Source organism: Mesoplodon densirostris, chromosome 8 (assembly GCF_025265405.1).
Source record: "Mesoplodon densirostris isolate mMesDen1 chromosome 8, mMesDen1 primary haplotype, whole genome shotgun sequence".
Taxonomy (NCBI): domain Eukaryota; kingdom Metazoa; phylum Chordata; class Mammalia; order Artiodactyla; family Ziphiidae; genus Mesoplodon; species Mesoplodon densirostris.
In genome coordinates, this window is record NC_082668.1 from 40323166 (window position 1) to 40338709 (window position 15544).

Here is a 15544-nt window from a genome sequence, read left to right on the forward strand (position 1 = left end):
TTCCTTTGTAGTTGCAACCTAACCCAGATGTGGGGTGGTTTTATCAGTGGTTGCAGGTATGCAGTTTGAGGATTATATGCAGTCGGCCCTCTGTATCCACAGGTTCCACATCCACTGGTTAAACCAACTGTGGATCAAAAATATTCAGGAAAAATTAATTTTCAGTAAGTTCCAAAAAGCAAAACTTGAATTTGCCACACACGGGCAACTGACAACTATTTAAATAGCATTACATTGTGTTAGGTATTATAAGTAATCTAGAGATGATTTAAAGTATATGGAAGAATGTGCATAGATTATATGCAAATATCACACCATTTTATATAAGGGACTTGAGCATCCACAGATTTTGGTATCTGGGGGGTCCTGGAACCAATCCCCCACAGATACTGAGGGATGACTGTAGTTATTTAAGACAATGGGAGCTACAAATGATCACAACCATTTGGTCAATAACAGACACCTCAGTTACCATAGTAAAAGGCAGTAAAAAAAGAAAAAAAAACTGAAAAAAAAACAAAAGAAATGTTTGTCAGAAACTCCAACATTGTTTGATCAAGTACTCAACATAATGTTATCTAGGACAAACATTACTGAAGTCTCTATATTTCATGAAATTACATATTTAATCATTCAAACAGCCTTTAATAATGAGAGGTCTTTGTTTTTTTGTTTTTGGCGGTACGCAGGCCTCTCACTGTTGTGGCCTCTCCCGTTGTGGAGCACAGGCTCCGGATGCTCAGGCTCAGCAGCCATGGCTCACGGGCCCAGCCGCTCCACGGCATGTGGGATCTTCCTGGACCGGGGCACAAACCCGTATCCCCTGCATCGGCAGGCGGACTCTCAACCACTGCACCACCAGGGAAGCCCTGGGATTATGTTTTGATCAAGTCTTCAGCAGAAAATATATGACAAGGATGGCCAATAATGCTACAAAAACAAAGCTACACCATAACCATAAAAGCTGAATTATTTAAAACTTAAAATTCAGTTCCAAGTCCTATAAATCAAGGTGCCCAATGTGCTGCAAAATGTAGGTATAGCTTATAAAAAGTCAAGAGCCAGATTTAACCAAAAATATGCTAGCTATTACAAATAAAAACACTCAAAAATAACTTTGCTTGCCTTCTTGGAATGTGGAAGGCTTTTTATTTTTTTAAATAACTTGGATAGTCTGGGTCTCTTATAAAATGTGTCCAAGAATTTTTAAAATAATGGCACTTTTTTCCTCAGTAACATTCCCTCTTTTAGGCAAAGGCATAAAGAATTCTATTACTCTTTCAAATACACTTTTAAAATAATTTCCTTTTTGCCACCCAAGAGAACACTAATGCACTGATAAGTGAAAACTAAGAAAAATCAAAATGTGATACTGTTTGACACAAAGTCACTTATTTAAATTTATGACAAACAAAAATAAATTGTTCCAGTTGCTAAAGGAAAGTAGATGTTAAGGCAGTAACTTAAATTACTGTTTTCAGATTATTTAAATAGGCCCTGTACTTAAGAAAATTGGCGGAACACCAAAAATTAGAGAGAGACCACTTAAATGAGTGAATATCTCAGATTCTGAGTTGTGGAATGCAGAACTCAATGTAACCTTTGCTTAAATAATCTTGGCAATATACTATAAAAATTATTAATATACAGAGCAAAACAGAAACTGGAGAATCACCTGAGAAACAGCATACAAAGAAAAATGCTAATGGTTAGAATATACATTTTAACTCAAGCACAAAAACATCACTCCTTGGAAAAGCAGGAAGCTAACACAGAAAGAATTATCTTAAGATATGAAAGGTAGGTTGACAAGGATCAACAGTAAGCCACAAAGTGATTTCTAAAATAATTTTAAAAATCTGGGTAAACTCTAAAAGCTAGCAGAAGCTGTTAGAAGGATACATAAAACCAAGAGATGGTAGCATCTTGGTAAAGCTGTTTTATAAGTAGATTGTTAAGTACGAATTTTATTCAAAATGTTTAACAACCAGTATGACATAGACCCCCCCGGAAATGGAACCAATTGTCACCCTCACAAGTATACACTGACTGAATGTCACCCTAGTTTTAAGAAATACTACATTTAATACATTGTTTAATTTCAAGTCATTATAATCCTAGTTGTGTATGCAACTAATTCTACTTCTGTCTGGTGCTACCATTTGAAAATGTATGTTTAAAATACAAATGAGAAGTGGGGCAGATAGTCAGTTAACTTGAATCCAGGAATAGTAACCTTCTCACATTTGGATCTTTTCTCATTGTGTTTCCCTCCATGACTGCCTGTGGTAACGGACTTAAATTACACCATTATTCATAGCAAACAGACTTGTGGTTGCCAAGGGGGAGGGGAGAATGGGGGAGGGAGGGAGTGGGAGTTTGGGGTTAGCAGATGCAAACTATTATATATAGAATATATAAACAACAAGGTCCTACTGTATAGCACAGGGAACTATATTCAATATCCTCTGATAAACCACATGGAAAAGAATATTTAAAAATATAAAAGTATAACCGAGTCACTTTGCTGTACAGCAGAAATTAACACAACATTGTAAATCAACTATATTTCAATAAAAATTTAAAAATTACACAGTCATTAAAGGCTGAAATGGCAAACATAAACCTAAAATTAGGAAGTGTGAGAAAAAGAAGAAATTATATTTATACAAGTATACTGTATATGTTGGCCCTGTGAGGGGCACTTTACTCGCAGTATGACATTTAATCCTCACAGCCTGGTAAGACACACATGACCCTCTTTGTGCTCTACCCAATCAACATTTCTTAAACACCTATTATGTATTAGGCGTTACGGTAGGCAAGGGAGTATACAGATGAATAACTACTCTTCTTGCATTAGAAGAGAGTGAAGGCAGATGCATAAGCAGGTCAATTTCTAACTTAGCAGTTAGAAATGTAGTAACTATTTTGATATGGGTTTGCACAGTAGAACCCCACAGTTAGGGCAGATCCCCTTGGTGCTGAAGGCCATAGAGGTTAAGAACTTGCCCAGGTCACACAGTAAATGGAGCTGAGTATTGTAACCAGGTCTGAATTTAAATCTGTGGTGTGGCATACACAACACACATTCATATGTATATCTCTAAAAATCAGTAAGAGGTTATACTAGAGGGTAGTTTTTATTGAGAATTTCAAGTGTTAATTCTCAACGAACAATAGGCTTAATGACATTGCTCGGATTGAAAAAAAAAAGTTCTTAACCTCTTTCCTCAAGACTCATACAGCCAAGTGAAGCACTTCCAGGCAGGTTTGGTCAGAGAAGATGCTATGCATAGACATATAAGCTGGAATTGAGGTATGGGATATCACTGGGAGACCTTAATCAAGAGATGCTGTGGACAGGCAAGAATCAACATTGAGCAAATCACTCGCAAGACCCGTCAAAGTCACTAATAGGATAAGGCCACAGGCCTGCTCACTGGCAGTAGAGGCATGAAAGAATCATGCAGACTGAGATATGGTCTTCCAGAGAGACCCAAACCAGGTGGGTGGATAAGCCCAGCTGAGGCCTGGCCAACAGGAAAGGACATGGATGAATCTTTAATCTTGGGGGAGGGAGGCGTGGTTTGAGACAATACCAGGAATTAGAGCTAATGCACCTTGTTGCTCTGATAGGAACTTACAGGCTTTCTTCTGAGACAGTTGAGATACTAAGAATTCAATAAATGTTAGAATGCTCTACATGCTTTACATGTATTAACTTACTTAACCTCAACAACCTCCTAATAATAGTATGATTATCCCCATTTTCAGAGATTAAGAAACTCAGGCTCCGAGAGGTTAAAGATCACACCCAAGGTCACAGCCAAAATTGAAACATAGATAGTCTGGATCTAAAGCCATGAAAATGTAAGAGTATTTATACATATATTTTTAATTTTTATTTATTTATTTATTTTTGGCTGTATGGGGTCTTCGTTGCTGCGCACGGGCCTTCTCTAGTTGCAGTGAGCGGGGGCTACTCTTCATTGGGGTGTATGAGCTTCTCACTGCAGTGGCTTCTCTTTGTTGCAGAGCATAGTCTCTAGGCATGCGAGCTTCCGTAGTTGTGGCACGAGGGCTCAGCAGTTGTGGCTCGTGGGCCCTAGAGCGCAGGCTCAGTAGTTGTGGCACATGGGCTTAGTTGCTCCGTGGCATGTGGGATCTTACTGGACCAGGGCTTGAACCCGTGTCTCCTGCATTAGCAGGCAGATTCTTAACCACTGCACCACCAGGGAAGTCCCAGGATTTAGATTTAGTCTCTGTAATTTTTTATAGTTGAAGTAATGAGCAGCTTATGACAGAGTTTGAAAGAATTTAGTTCAGATTAAGGCAGACTTCACAACAGGGCCTTCTTTGGAATTTTGAAAGATGATTTGCATGTTATAGAAGCAATGGCTAATTCTTTCTCAAGTATTCAGAAGCACATGGAAAACTTATTAGCTGTTTAACATAACAATCATCTCTTTAAATCTCCTTCATCCGGAGATGTTTTAAGAATTCTACCATTTATTTGTAATGGATTGACCTTGTCAAGTAGCTTTTAGGAATCAAACTTACTATTGATTTCCTAATGGATGAAACTGTCAGAAAGAGAAAAAAAATACAAGTTTGTTCCTCACAATTTATGGAAAAGAAAATATTTTAAAACGTTAGAAATATTGGTGCTTTTCAGCATTATAGATCATCTGTGTAGGCAGACATTTAAAGGCTGTCTTAAACTCTTGTTTTCCTAAATCCTGTATTGTCTGAATACCATAGGGCTCTCTGACATATTTAGCCTGCATTATTCAGACTTGTGATAATTATCAAAAAAAAAAATGAAGGAAACCCATCTCCTGATTTCTGATTGTTTTTCAAACTCATAGTCATTAGTTGCTACTTTAGACTGACTTTTTATACCCCCAATGGTAATCAGAAGTTGCTTGCTCAAGTTCTAGGGAAGCAATTTGATCTGCCAGTTGCTTATTCTTTTCCTCTAGAGTCTGCAGGTTGCGGGTTAATGCATTTATGCCTACCTTTAGAAGAAAAAAGAGAAAAGAATTCTGTGCCAGATCCAAAAATATTATCTTGTTTTTTTGTTGTTGTTTTTTGTTTGTTTGTTTGTTTTGCCGTACGCAGGCCTCTCACTGTTGTGGCCTCTCCCATTGCGGAGCACAGGCTCCGGGCGTGCAGGCTCAGTGGCCATGGCTCACGGGCCTAGCCGCTCCACGGCATGTGGGATCTTCCCGGACCAGGGCACGAACCCGTGTCCCCTGCGTCAGCAGGCGGACTCTCAACCACTGCGCCGCCAGAGGAGCCCTTATCTTGTTTTTAAAATGACATTTTTAACTGTAAAATAAATGGTATCTTATGAATATGTTTCCCTGCTTTTTAGTTGTCTTTAGCAGGAGAGTTATTACAAATTGCATAGTGTACATTTACTAGAAGTGAAAGTCCTTCTGGTACTTGGTACCTATTTATATATTAACTCGAGCATATAAATATAGAGGCAAAAATACTCCAAAAAATATTAGCAAAATGAATCCAGCAATATATAAAAGGATAACAAATCAGGACTAAGTGTAGTTTATTCCAGTAATACAAGGCTTGTTCAACATTCAAAATTAATTACTATAATTCACCACATCAATAGACTATAGAAGAAAAACCATATGACCATCTCAATAGACACAGAAAAAGCATTTCACAAAATTCAAATTAATTTATGATAAAACCCCAGTAACCTAGAAATGAAAGGGAACCATCTCTATGTGATCAATTCTGTCTGTAAAAACCTACAACTAATATCAGTATTGGTGGAAGACTGAATGTTTTCCCCTAAGACTGGGAAAAAGGCAAGGATATCTGCTCTTGCCATTCCTATTCAGTATCATATGGGAGGCCTTAGCTGGTGCAACAAGGTTAAGAAAAAGTAATAAAAAGCATAGAAATTGGCAAGGGAGAAATAAAACTGTCTCTACTTACAACAGACATGATAGTCTACATAGGAAATCCCAAAGAATCTACAAAAGAAATCCTAGAATAAGTGAGTTTAGTAAGGTTGAAGGATACAAGGTCAAATCAATTGTATTTCTATATATTAGCAACAAACAATTGGAAATTGATATTTCCTAAAAGTTCCATTTATAACAGCACCAAAATCCATGAAACCCTTAGGTACAAATCTAAGACAAAATATGTCCAATATTTGACATGCTGAAAATTACAGTATGCTGACAAGACAAATCAAAAGCCTAAATAAAATGGAGAGACATACTGTGTCCCTGTATTAGGAAGATACAATATTGCTAAGATGTCAATTCTCTCTAATCCCAATTTAAATTGTGTGGGATAATTTACCAGTGTCCACCCTTTGGTGGGGTCTAGACTGTGAGGCTAGAAAAAAATGCCCTGTAAGAAATGCTAAAGGGAGCTCTTCAGGCTGAAATAAAAGGGGATTAGATAATAACTGGAATCCACATAAAGAAATAAAGGGTACCAGAAAATGTAGCAACATAGGTACATGTAGAAGACATATAAATATGTAGTTTTTGTTTGTAACTCAGTTATCTATAAATCAAAAATATATAGTAAAAGAAAGGTTAAGGGAATTAAAATAGTGCACCAGAAATATCTACTTAACACAAAGGAAGGCAATACTGGAGAAACAGAGGAACAAATATCACATAAAACATATAAAAAAATAGTAAAGTGGCAGATGTAAATCCTACCTTATGGGTAATTATGTTAAATATTAATGGATTAAACACTCCAACTAAGAAGCAGAGACAGGCAGAATAAATTTTTTAAAAGACCCAACTGTATGCTGTTTATAAGAGACACACTTTAGATCCAAAGACACAAATGGGTTGAAAATAAAAGGATGGGAAAAGATGTATGATGTAAACAGTAATCTGAAAAGAGCTGGAGTGGCTACACTAACATGAGACAAAGTAGATATTAAGACAAAAATCTGTGAGATAAAGAAGGACATTATTGGGTTTCCCTGGTGGCGCAGTGGTTGAGAGGCCGCCTGCCGATGCAGGGGACACGGGTTCGTGCCCCAGTTCGGGAAGATCCCACATGCTGCGGAGCAGCTAGGCCCGTGAGCCATGGCCGCTGAGCCTGCACATCTGGAGCCTGTGCTCCACAATGGGAGAGGCCACAACAGTGAGAGGCCCACAAACCAAAAAAAAAAAAAAAAGAAGGATATTATATATTGAAAAAAGGATCAACCCATTAAGAAGATAACATTTATAAATGCATTTGCATCTAACAACACAACCCCAATGAAGCAAAAACAATACAGCAAAAACTGACAGAACTGAAGGGAGAAATAACAATTCAACACTAACAGTTGAAGACTTCAATATCCCTCTTTCAATAATAGGTGGAACAGTTAGATGATCAATGAAGAAACAGCTGATGACTTGAACAACACTATAAAGCAACTGGACCTAACAGACATCTTTAGAACACTCCACCAAACAATAATAGAATACACGTTTTTCTCAAGTGCACATGAAGCATGCTCTAGGATATACCACATGTTAAACCATAAAACAACTCTCAAATCTGAAAGGACTGAAATTATATAAAGTATGTTCTCCAACAACAATGAAATAAAATTAAATGAATAAAAGAAGGAAATTTGGAAAATTCACATATATGGGGAAATCAACAACATATTTCTAAATAATCAATGGGTCAAAGAGGAAATTACAAAGGAAATTAAAGAATATTTTGAGATGAATGAAAATGAAAATATAACATGATAAACAAAATGTATCGTATGCAGCTAAAGTGGTGCTTAGAGGGAAATCTGTAGCTGTATAAGCTTATATTTTAAAAAAGAGAAATATCTCATATCAATAACCTAAGCATCCATCTTAAGAACCTAGAAAAAGAAAATTAAACTCAAAGCAAGAAAAAGGAAGAAAATAATAAGGATTATAGCAGAAATAAAACAGAGGCTAGAAAAACAATAGAGGAAATCAGTAAAACCAGAAGTTGGTTCTTTGACAAGATCAACAAAATTGACAAACCGCTGTGGTATTAACCAAGAAAAAAATATAAAGAATACACAAATTGCTAAAATTAGAAATGAAAGAAGAGACATTGTATTGAACTCCCAGAAATTAAAAAGGGGCTACTATGAACAACTGTATGCCAATAAATTACATAGGCTAGATGAAATGGACAAATTCCTAGAAAGACCCAAATGACTAAAACTCAAAAACAAAGTAGAAATATGAATTGAACTATAACAAATAAAGAGACTGGATCAATAATAATAATAATTAAAAACAAAACACTCCCCACAAAGAAAAACCTAGAACCAGATGGCTTCACTGTTGAATTCTACAAAACACTGAAAGAATTAACACCAATCCCTCACAAAGTCTTCTTAAAATAGGAGAGGGAACACTATCAAATCATTTTAAGAGGCCAATATTATTGAATACCTTGATACCAAAACCAAAGATGTCACAAGAAAAAAAAAAAACTATGGGATAACCCTTATTAATATAGATTTTTAAATCCTCAACAAAATAATAGCAAGCCAAATCAAACAACATATGAAAAGGATTATATACCATGATCAAGTGAAATTTATCCCCCAAAGGAAAACTTGGTTCAACATTTGAAATCAATCAATGTAATACACCTTAGTAATAGAATAAAGGACAAAATCCACAAGATTATTCCAACAGATATAGAAAAAGCAACTGAACAAGTTCAACATATTTTCATGATAAAAATTCCCAACAAACTAGGAATAGAAGGGAATTTCTTCATCCTGATCATGGGCATTTAGGAAAAGCACACAGCTAACATCATACTTAATGGTGCCAAACTGAAAGCTAACCCTCTAAACTCAGGAACAAAACAAGGATGTCTACTCTCATCACTTCTATTCAACCTCTCATGGCTGGAGGTTCTAGCCAAAGCAATTACACAAGAAAAAGAAACAAACAGCAACAAATTGGAAAGGAAAAAATAAAACTATCTCCATTTGCAGATGGCACAATCTTATATAGAGAAAATATATACTCTATTGTTAAGATCACAATACTCTCCAAATTGATCTACAGGATCATACAAACCCTATCAAAATCCCAGCTCCTCTTTTTTTTGCAGAAATGGAAAATCTGATCCTGAAATTCATATAGACATGCAAGGATCCAGAATAGCCAGAACAATCTCAAAAAAAATAAAGTTGGAGGGCTCACACATCTCAATTTTAAAACTTATTACAAAGCTACAGTAATCAACACCATGTGGTACTGGCATACGTATAGTCATATATATCAATGCAATGGAATTGAGAGTCCAGAAATAAGCCCATGCATCTATGGTTAACTAGATTTTGACAAGGGAGCCAAGATCATTCAATAGAAAGAACAGTCTTCCAACAAATCGTCCTGGGATAACTGGATATCCACAGGCAAAATAATGAAGTTAAACCTCTACCTCATACCACATATAAAATTTAACACAAAATGGATCAAAGACCAATATGTAATCTGTAAAACTATAAAATTTTTAGAATAAAAAATGGGTGCAGGATGACAGTTGCAAGATGGGGGAGTAGAAGGACATGAGCTCACTCCTTCATACAAAAACACCAAAATCACAACTAACTGCTGAACAACCATAGAAAATAAAACACTAGAACCTACCTAAAGAGATACCCTACATCCAAAGACAAAGAGGAAGCCACAACGAGATGGTAGGAGGGGCACAACTGCAATAAAATCAAATCCCATACCCACTGGGTGGGCGACCCACAAACTAGAAAGTAATTATGCCTGAAAAGGTCTCCCACAGGACTGAAAGTTCAGAGCCCCATGTCAGCCTTCCCAGCGTGGGGGCCTGGTAAGAGGAGGAAGAGCCCCCAGAGAATCTGCTTTTGAAGGCCAGCGGGGTTTGATCGCAGGAATTCCACAGGACTGGGGAAACAGAAACTCCACTCTTGGAGGGCACAGACAAGGTCTCATGTGCACCAGGACCCAGGGAAAAAAAGCAGTGACTTCATAAGAGACTAGGCCAGACCTACCTGCTAGTATTGGAGGGTCTCCTGGAGAGGCAGGGGAGGTGCTATGGCTCACTGCAGGTACAAAGACACTGGCAGCAGTAGTTGTGGGGAGTAATCATTAGCATGAGCACTCCTGGAGGCTGCCATTTCCTCCCAATGACCTAGCCCCACCCAACAGCCTGTAGGCTCCAGTGCGGGGACGCCTCAGGCCAAACAACCAACAGGGCGGGAATACAGTCATACCCATCAGCAGACAGGCTGCTTAAAGTCTTCCTGAGCATGGCCCTGCCCAGAGGGACAAGAACCAGCTCTACCCACCAGTGGGCAGGAACCAGGAAGCCTGCACAAGCCTCTTAGACAGCCTCATCCACCAGAGGGCAGACAGCAGAAGCAAGAAGAACTACAATCCCGCAGCTTGCGGAATGGAAACCACAATCACAGAAAGTCAGACAAAACGAGACGGCAAAGGAATATATCCCAGATGAAAGAAAAAGATAAAACACCAGAAGAACAACTAAGTGAAGTGGAGATAGGCCATCTACCGGAAAAAGAATTCAGAGTAATGATATTGAAGATGTTCCAAGATCTCAGGAAAAGAATGGAGGCACAGACTGAGAAGATACAAGAAACGTTTAAAAAAGACATAGAAGAACTAAAGACCAAACAAACAGAGATGTACAATACAATAACTGAAATGAAAAATACACTAGAAGGAATCAATAGCAGAATAACTGAGGCAGAAGAATGGATAAATGAGCTGGAAGACAGAATGGTGGAAATCACTGCTATGGAGCAGAATAAAGAAAAAAGAATGAAAAGAAATGAAGACAGTCTAAGAGACTTCGGGACAACATTAAATGCACCAACATTCACATTATAGGCCTCCCAGAAGAAGAATAGAGAGAGAAAGGACCTTTGAAAATATTTGAAGAGATAATAGCTGAAAACTTCCCTAACATGGAAAAGGAAACAGTAACCCAAGTCCAGAAAGCAGAGAGACTCCCAGGTAGGATGAACCCAAGGAGGAATATGCCAGGACACACAGTAATCAAACTGACAAAAACTAAAGACAAAGAAAAGATATTAAAAGCAACAAGGGAGGGCCTCCCTGGTGGCGCAAGTGGTTGAGAGTCCGCCTGCCGATGCAGGGGATACGGGTTCGTGCCCCGGTCTGGGAGGATCCCATATGCCGCGGAGCGGCTGGGCCCGTGAGCCATGGCCGCTGAGCCTGCGCGTCCGGAGCCTGCGCGTCCGGAGCCTGTGCTCCGCAACGGGGGAGGCCACAACAGTGAGAGGCCCGCATACCGCAAAAAAAAAAAAAAAAAAAAAAAAAAAAAAAAAAAAAAAAAAAAGCAACAAGGGAAAAGCAACAAATAACATACAAAGGAATTCCCGTAAGGTTATCAAGTGATTTCTCAGCAGAAACTCTGCAGGCCAGAAGGGAGTGGCAAGATATATTTAAAGTGATTAAAGGCAAGAACCTAAAACCAGGAATACTCTACCCACCAAGGCTCTCATTCAGATTTGAAGGAGAAATCAAAAGCTTTATAGACGAGCAAAAGCCAAGAGAATTCAGCACCACCAGACCAGCTTTGCAACAAATGCTAAAGGAACTTCTCTAGGTGGAAAAGAAAAGGCCACAACTAGAAACAAGAAAATTATGAATGGAAAGCTCAGCAGTAAAGGTAAACATGCAGTTAATGTAGGAAATCATCTGCACACAAATATGATATCAAAACCAGTAACTGTGAGATAGGAGAGCACAAATGCAGGATATTGGAATTGCATTTGAAATTAAAAGACTAGCAACTTAAAGCAATCTTCTTTATATATAGACTGCTATATCAAAAGCTCATGGGAACCATAAACCGAAAATCTGCAATAGATACACACAAAAAAGAAAAAGGAATCAAAACACAACATTAAAGGTAGTCATCAAATCACAAGATAGGAGAACAAAAGAGGAAGGAAAGAAGAAAGACCTACAAAAACAAATCCAGGGAATTCCCTGGTGGTCCAGTGGTTAGGACTTGGCACTTTCACTGCCATGTCCCAAGTTCAATCCCTGGTCAGGGTACTAAGATTTCAGAAAACAAGGGGTGCAGCCAAAAAAACCCACAAAAAAACCCAAATCCAAAACAATTATGAAAATGGCAAGAGGAACACACATATTGATAATTACCTTAAATGTAAATGGATTAAATGCTCCAACCAAAAGACCCAGACTGGCTGAATGGATACAAAAACAAGATCCGTATATATGTTGTCTATAAGAGACTCACCACAGATCTAGGGACACATACAGACTGAAATTGAGAGGATGGAAAAAGATATTCCATGCAAATAGAAATCAAAAGAAAGCTGAAGTAGCCATACTCATATCAGACGAAATAGACTTTAAAATAAAGACTATTACAAGAGATAAAGAAGGACACTACATAATGATCAAGAGATCGATCTAAGAAGAAGCTATAACGATCGAAAACATATATGTACCCAACACAGGAGCACTCCAATATATAAGGCAAATACTAACAGCCATAAAAGGAGAAATTGACAGTAATACAATAATAGTGGGGGACTTTAACACCCCACTTTCATCCAAAACAGATCATCCAGAAAGAAAATCAGTAAGGAAACAAAGGCCTTAAATGACACATTAGACCAGATGGACCTAACTGATATTTATAGAGCATTTCAGGGCCTCCCTGGTGACGCAGTGGTTGAGAGTCCGCCTGCCGATGCAGGGGATACGGGTTCGTGCCCCGGTCTGGGAGGATCCCATGTGCCGCGGAGCGGCTGGGCCCGTGAGCCATGGCCGCTGGGCCTGCGCGTCCGGAGCCTGTGCTCCGCAGCGGGGGAGGCCACAGCAGTGAGAGGCCTGCATACCACAAAAGAAAAAAAAAAAAAAAAAAGAAAATCAATAAGGAAACAAAGGCCTTAAATGACACATTAGACCAGATGGACCTAACTGATATTTATAGAGCATTTCATTCAAAAGCAGCAGAGTAAACATTCTTCTGAAGTGCACATGGAACATTCTCCAGGACTGATCACAAAGCAAGTCTTGGTAACTTTAAGGAAATTGAAATCATATCAAGCATCTTTTCCAACCACAATGCTATGAGATTAGAAATAAACTACAAGAAAAAGCTGTAAAAAACACAAACATGTGGAGGCTAAACAATATGTTACTAAACAACCGATGGACCACTGAAGAAATCAAAGAGGAAATAAAACAATACTAACAGACAAATGAAAACCAAACCACAATGATCCAAAATCTATGGGATGCAGCAAAAGCAGTTCTAACAGGGAAGTTTCTAGCAATAAAATCTTACCTTGGGAAACAAGAAAAATCACATATAAACAACCTAACCTTACACCTAAAGCAACTAGAGAAAGAAGAACAAACAAAACCCAAAGTTAGTAGAAGGGAAAAAATTATAACGATCAGTGTGGAAAGAAATGAAATCGAGACAAAGAAAACAACAGAAAAGATCAATGAAACGAAAAGCTGGTTCTTTGAGAAGATAAACAAAATTGATAAACCTTTAGCCAGACTCATCGAGAAAAGAGGGAGAGGGCTCAAATCAGTAAAATTAGATATGGCAAAGGAGAAGTTACAACAATCACCATAGAAATACAAAGGATCATAAGAGACTGCTAAAAGCAACTATATGCCAATAAAACAGACAACCTAGAAGAACAAGTTCTTAGAAAAATATAATCTCCTAAGACTGAACCAGAAAGAAATAGAAAATATGAACATACCAACCACAAGCCCTGAAATTAAAACTGTGCTTTAAAAACTCCCAACAAACAAAAGTCCAGGACCAGATGGCTTCACAGGCGACTTCTTTCAAACATTTAGAGAAGTGTTAACACTTATCCTTCTGAAACTATTCCAAAACACTGCAGAGGAGGGAAGACTCACAAACTCATTCTATGAGGCCACCATCACCCTGTTACCAAAACCAGACAAAGATACCACAAAAAAGGTAAATTATAGGCCATTATCACTGATGAACACAGATGCAAAAATCCTCAACAAAATACTAGCAAACCAAATCCAACAATACATTAAAAGGATCATACACCACGATCAAGTGGAATTTATCCCAGGGATGCAAGGATTTTTCAGTCTCTAGAAATTAATCAGTGTGATACACCACATCAACAAATTGAAGAATAAAAACCATATGATCCTCTCAATAGATGCAGAAAAAGCTTTTGACAAAATTCAACACCCATTTATGATAAAAACTCTACAGAAAGTGGGCATAGAGAGAACCTACCTCAACATAATAAAGACTGTATATGACAAACCTAAAGCTAACGTCATACTCAACTGTGAATAGCTGAAAACACCTCCCCTAAGATCAGGAACAAGACAAGGATGTCCACTCTCCCCACTTTCATTCAACACAGTTTTGGAAGTCCTAGTCACGGTAATCAGAGAAGAAAAAGAAATAAAGGAATCAAAACTGGAAAAGAAGAAGTAAAACTGTCACTGTTTGCAGGTGTTTGCAGATACTATACATAGAAAATCCTAAAGATGCTACCAGAAAACTACTAGAGGTCATCAATGAATTCAGTCAAGTTTCAGGATACAAAATTAATACACAGAAATCTGTTGCATTTCTATACACTAACAATGAGAGATCAGAAGGAGAAATTAGGGAAACAATCCCAGTTACCATCATATTAAAAAGAATAAAACACCTAGGAATAAACTTACCTAAGGAGGCAAAAGACCATTATTCTGAAAACTGTAAGATGCTGATGAAAGAAATCAAAGATGACACAGATGGAAAGATATACCATGTTCTTGGATTGGAAGAAGCAATATTCTCAAAGTGACCATACTACCCAAGACAATCTACAGATTCGATGAAATCCCTACCAAATTACCAATGGCATTTTTCACAGAACTAGAACAAAAAATCTTAAAATCTGTATTGAGATACAAAAGACCCTGAATATCCAAAGCACTCTTGAGAAAGAAAAACGAAGCTGGAGGAATCAGGCTCTGAGTTCAGACCATACTACAAAGCTACAGTAAACAAAACAGTATCATACTGGCACAAAAACAGAAATATAATTCAATAGAACAGGATAGAAAGCCCAGAAATAAACCACCCACCTATCATCAATTAATCTACAACAAAGGAGGTAAAACTATACAATGGAGGAAAGATAGCCTCTTCAATAAGTGATGCTGGGAAAACTGTATAGCTACATGTAAAAGAATGAAATCAGAACACTCCCTAACACCATACAGAAAAATAAACTCAAAATGGATTAAAGACCTAAATATAATACTGGACACTATAAAACTCTTAGAGGAAAACATAGGAAAAACACTCTTTGACATAAACCACAGCAAGATCTTTTTTGACCCACCTACTAGAGTAATGAAAATAAAAACAAAAATAAACAAATGGGACCAAATTAAACTCAAAAGCTTTTGAACAGCAAAAGAAACCATAAACAATATGAAGACAACCCACAGAATGG

General features: G+C 37.7%; 1 protein-coding gene across 1 annotated transcript in view; it reads right to left on the bottom strand.

Moving 5' to 3' along the window:
• The window catches only part of LOC132495489 (coiled-coil domain-containing protein 150-like), an 83858-nt gene that overhangs the window by 41807 nt on the left and 26507 nt on the right, over nucleotides 1–15544 (bottom strand). Inside the window, 1 exon segment of the mRNA XM_060107383.1 lies at nucleotides 4893–5021. Coding sequence (XP_059963366.1) covers nucleotides 4893–5021 — 129 coding nt within the window.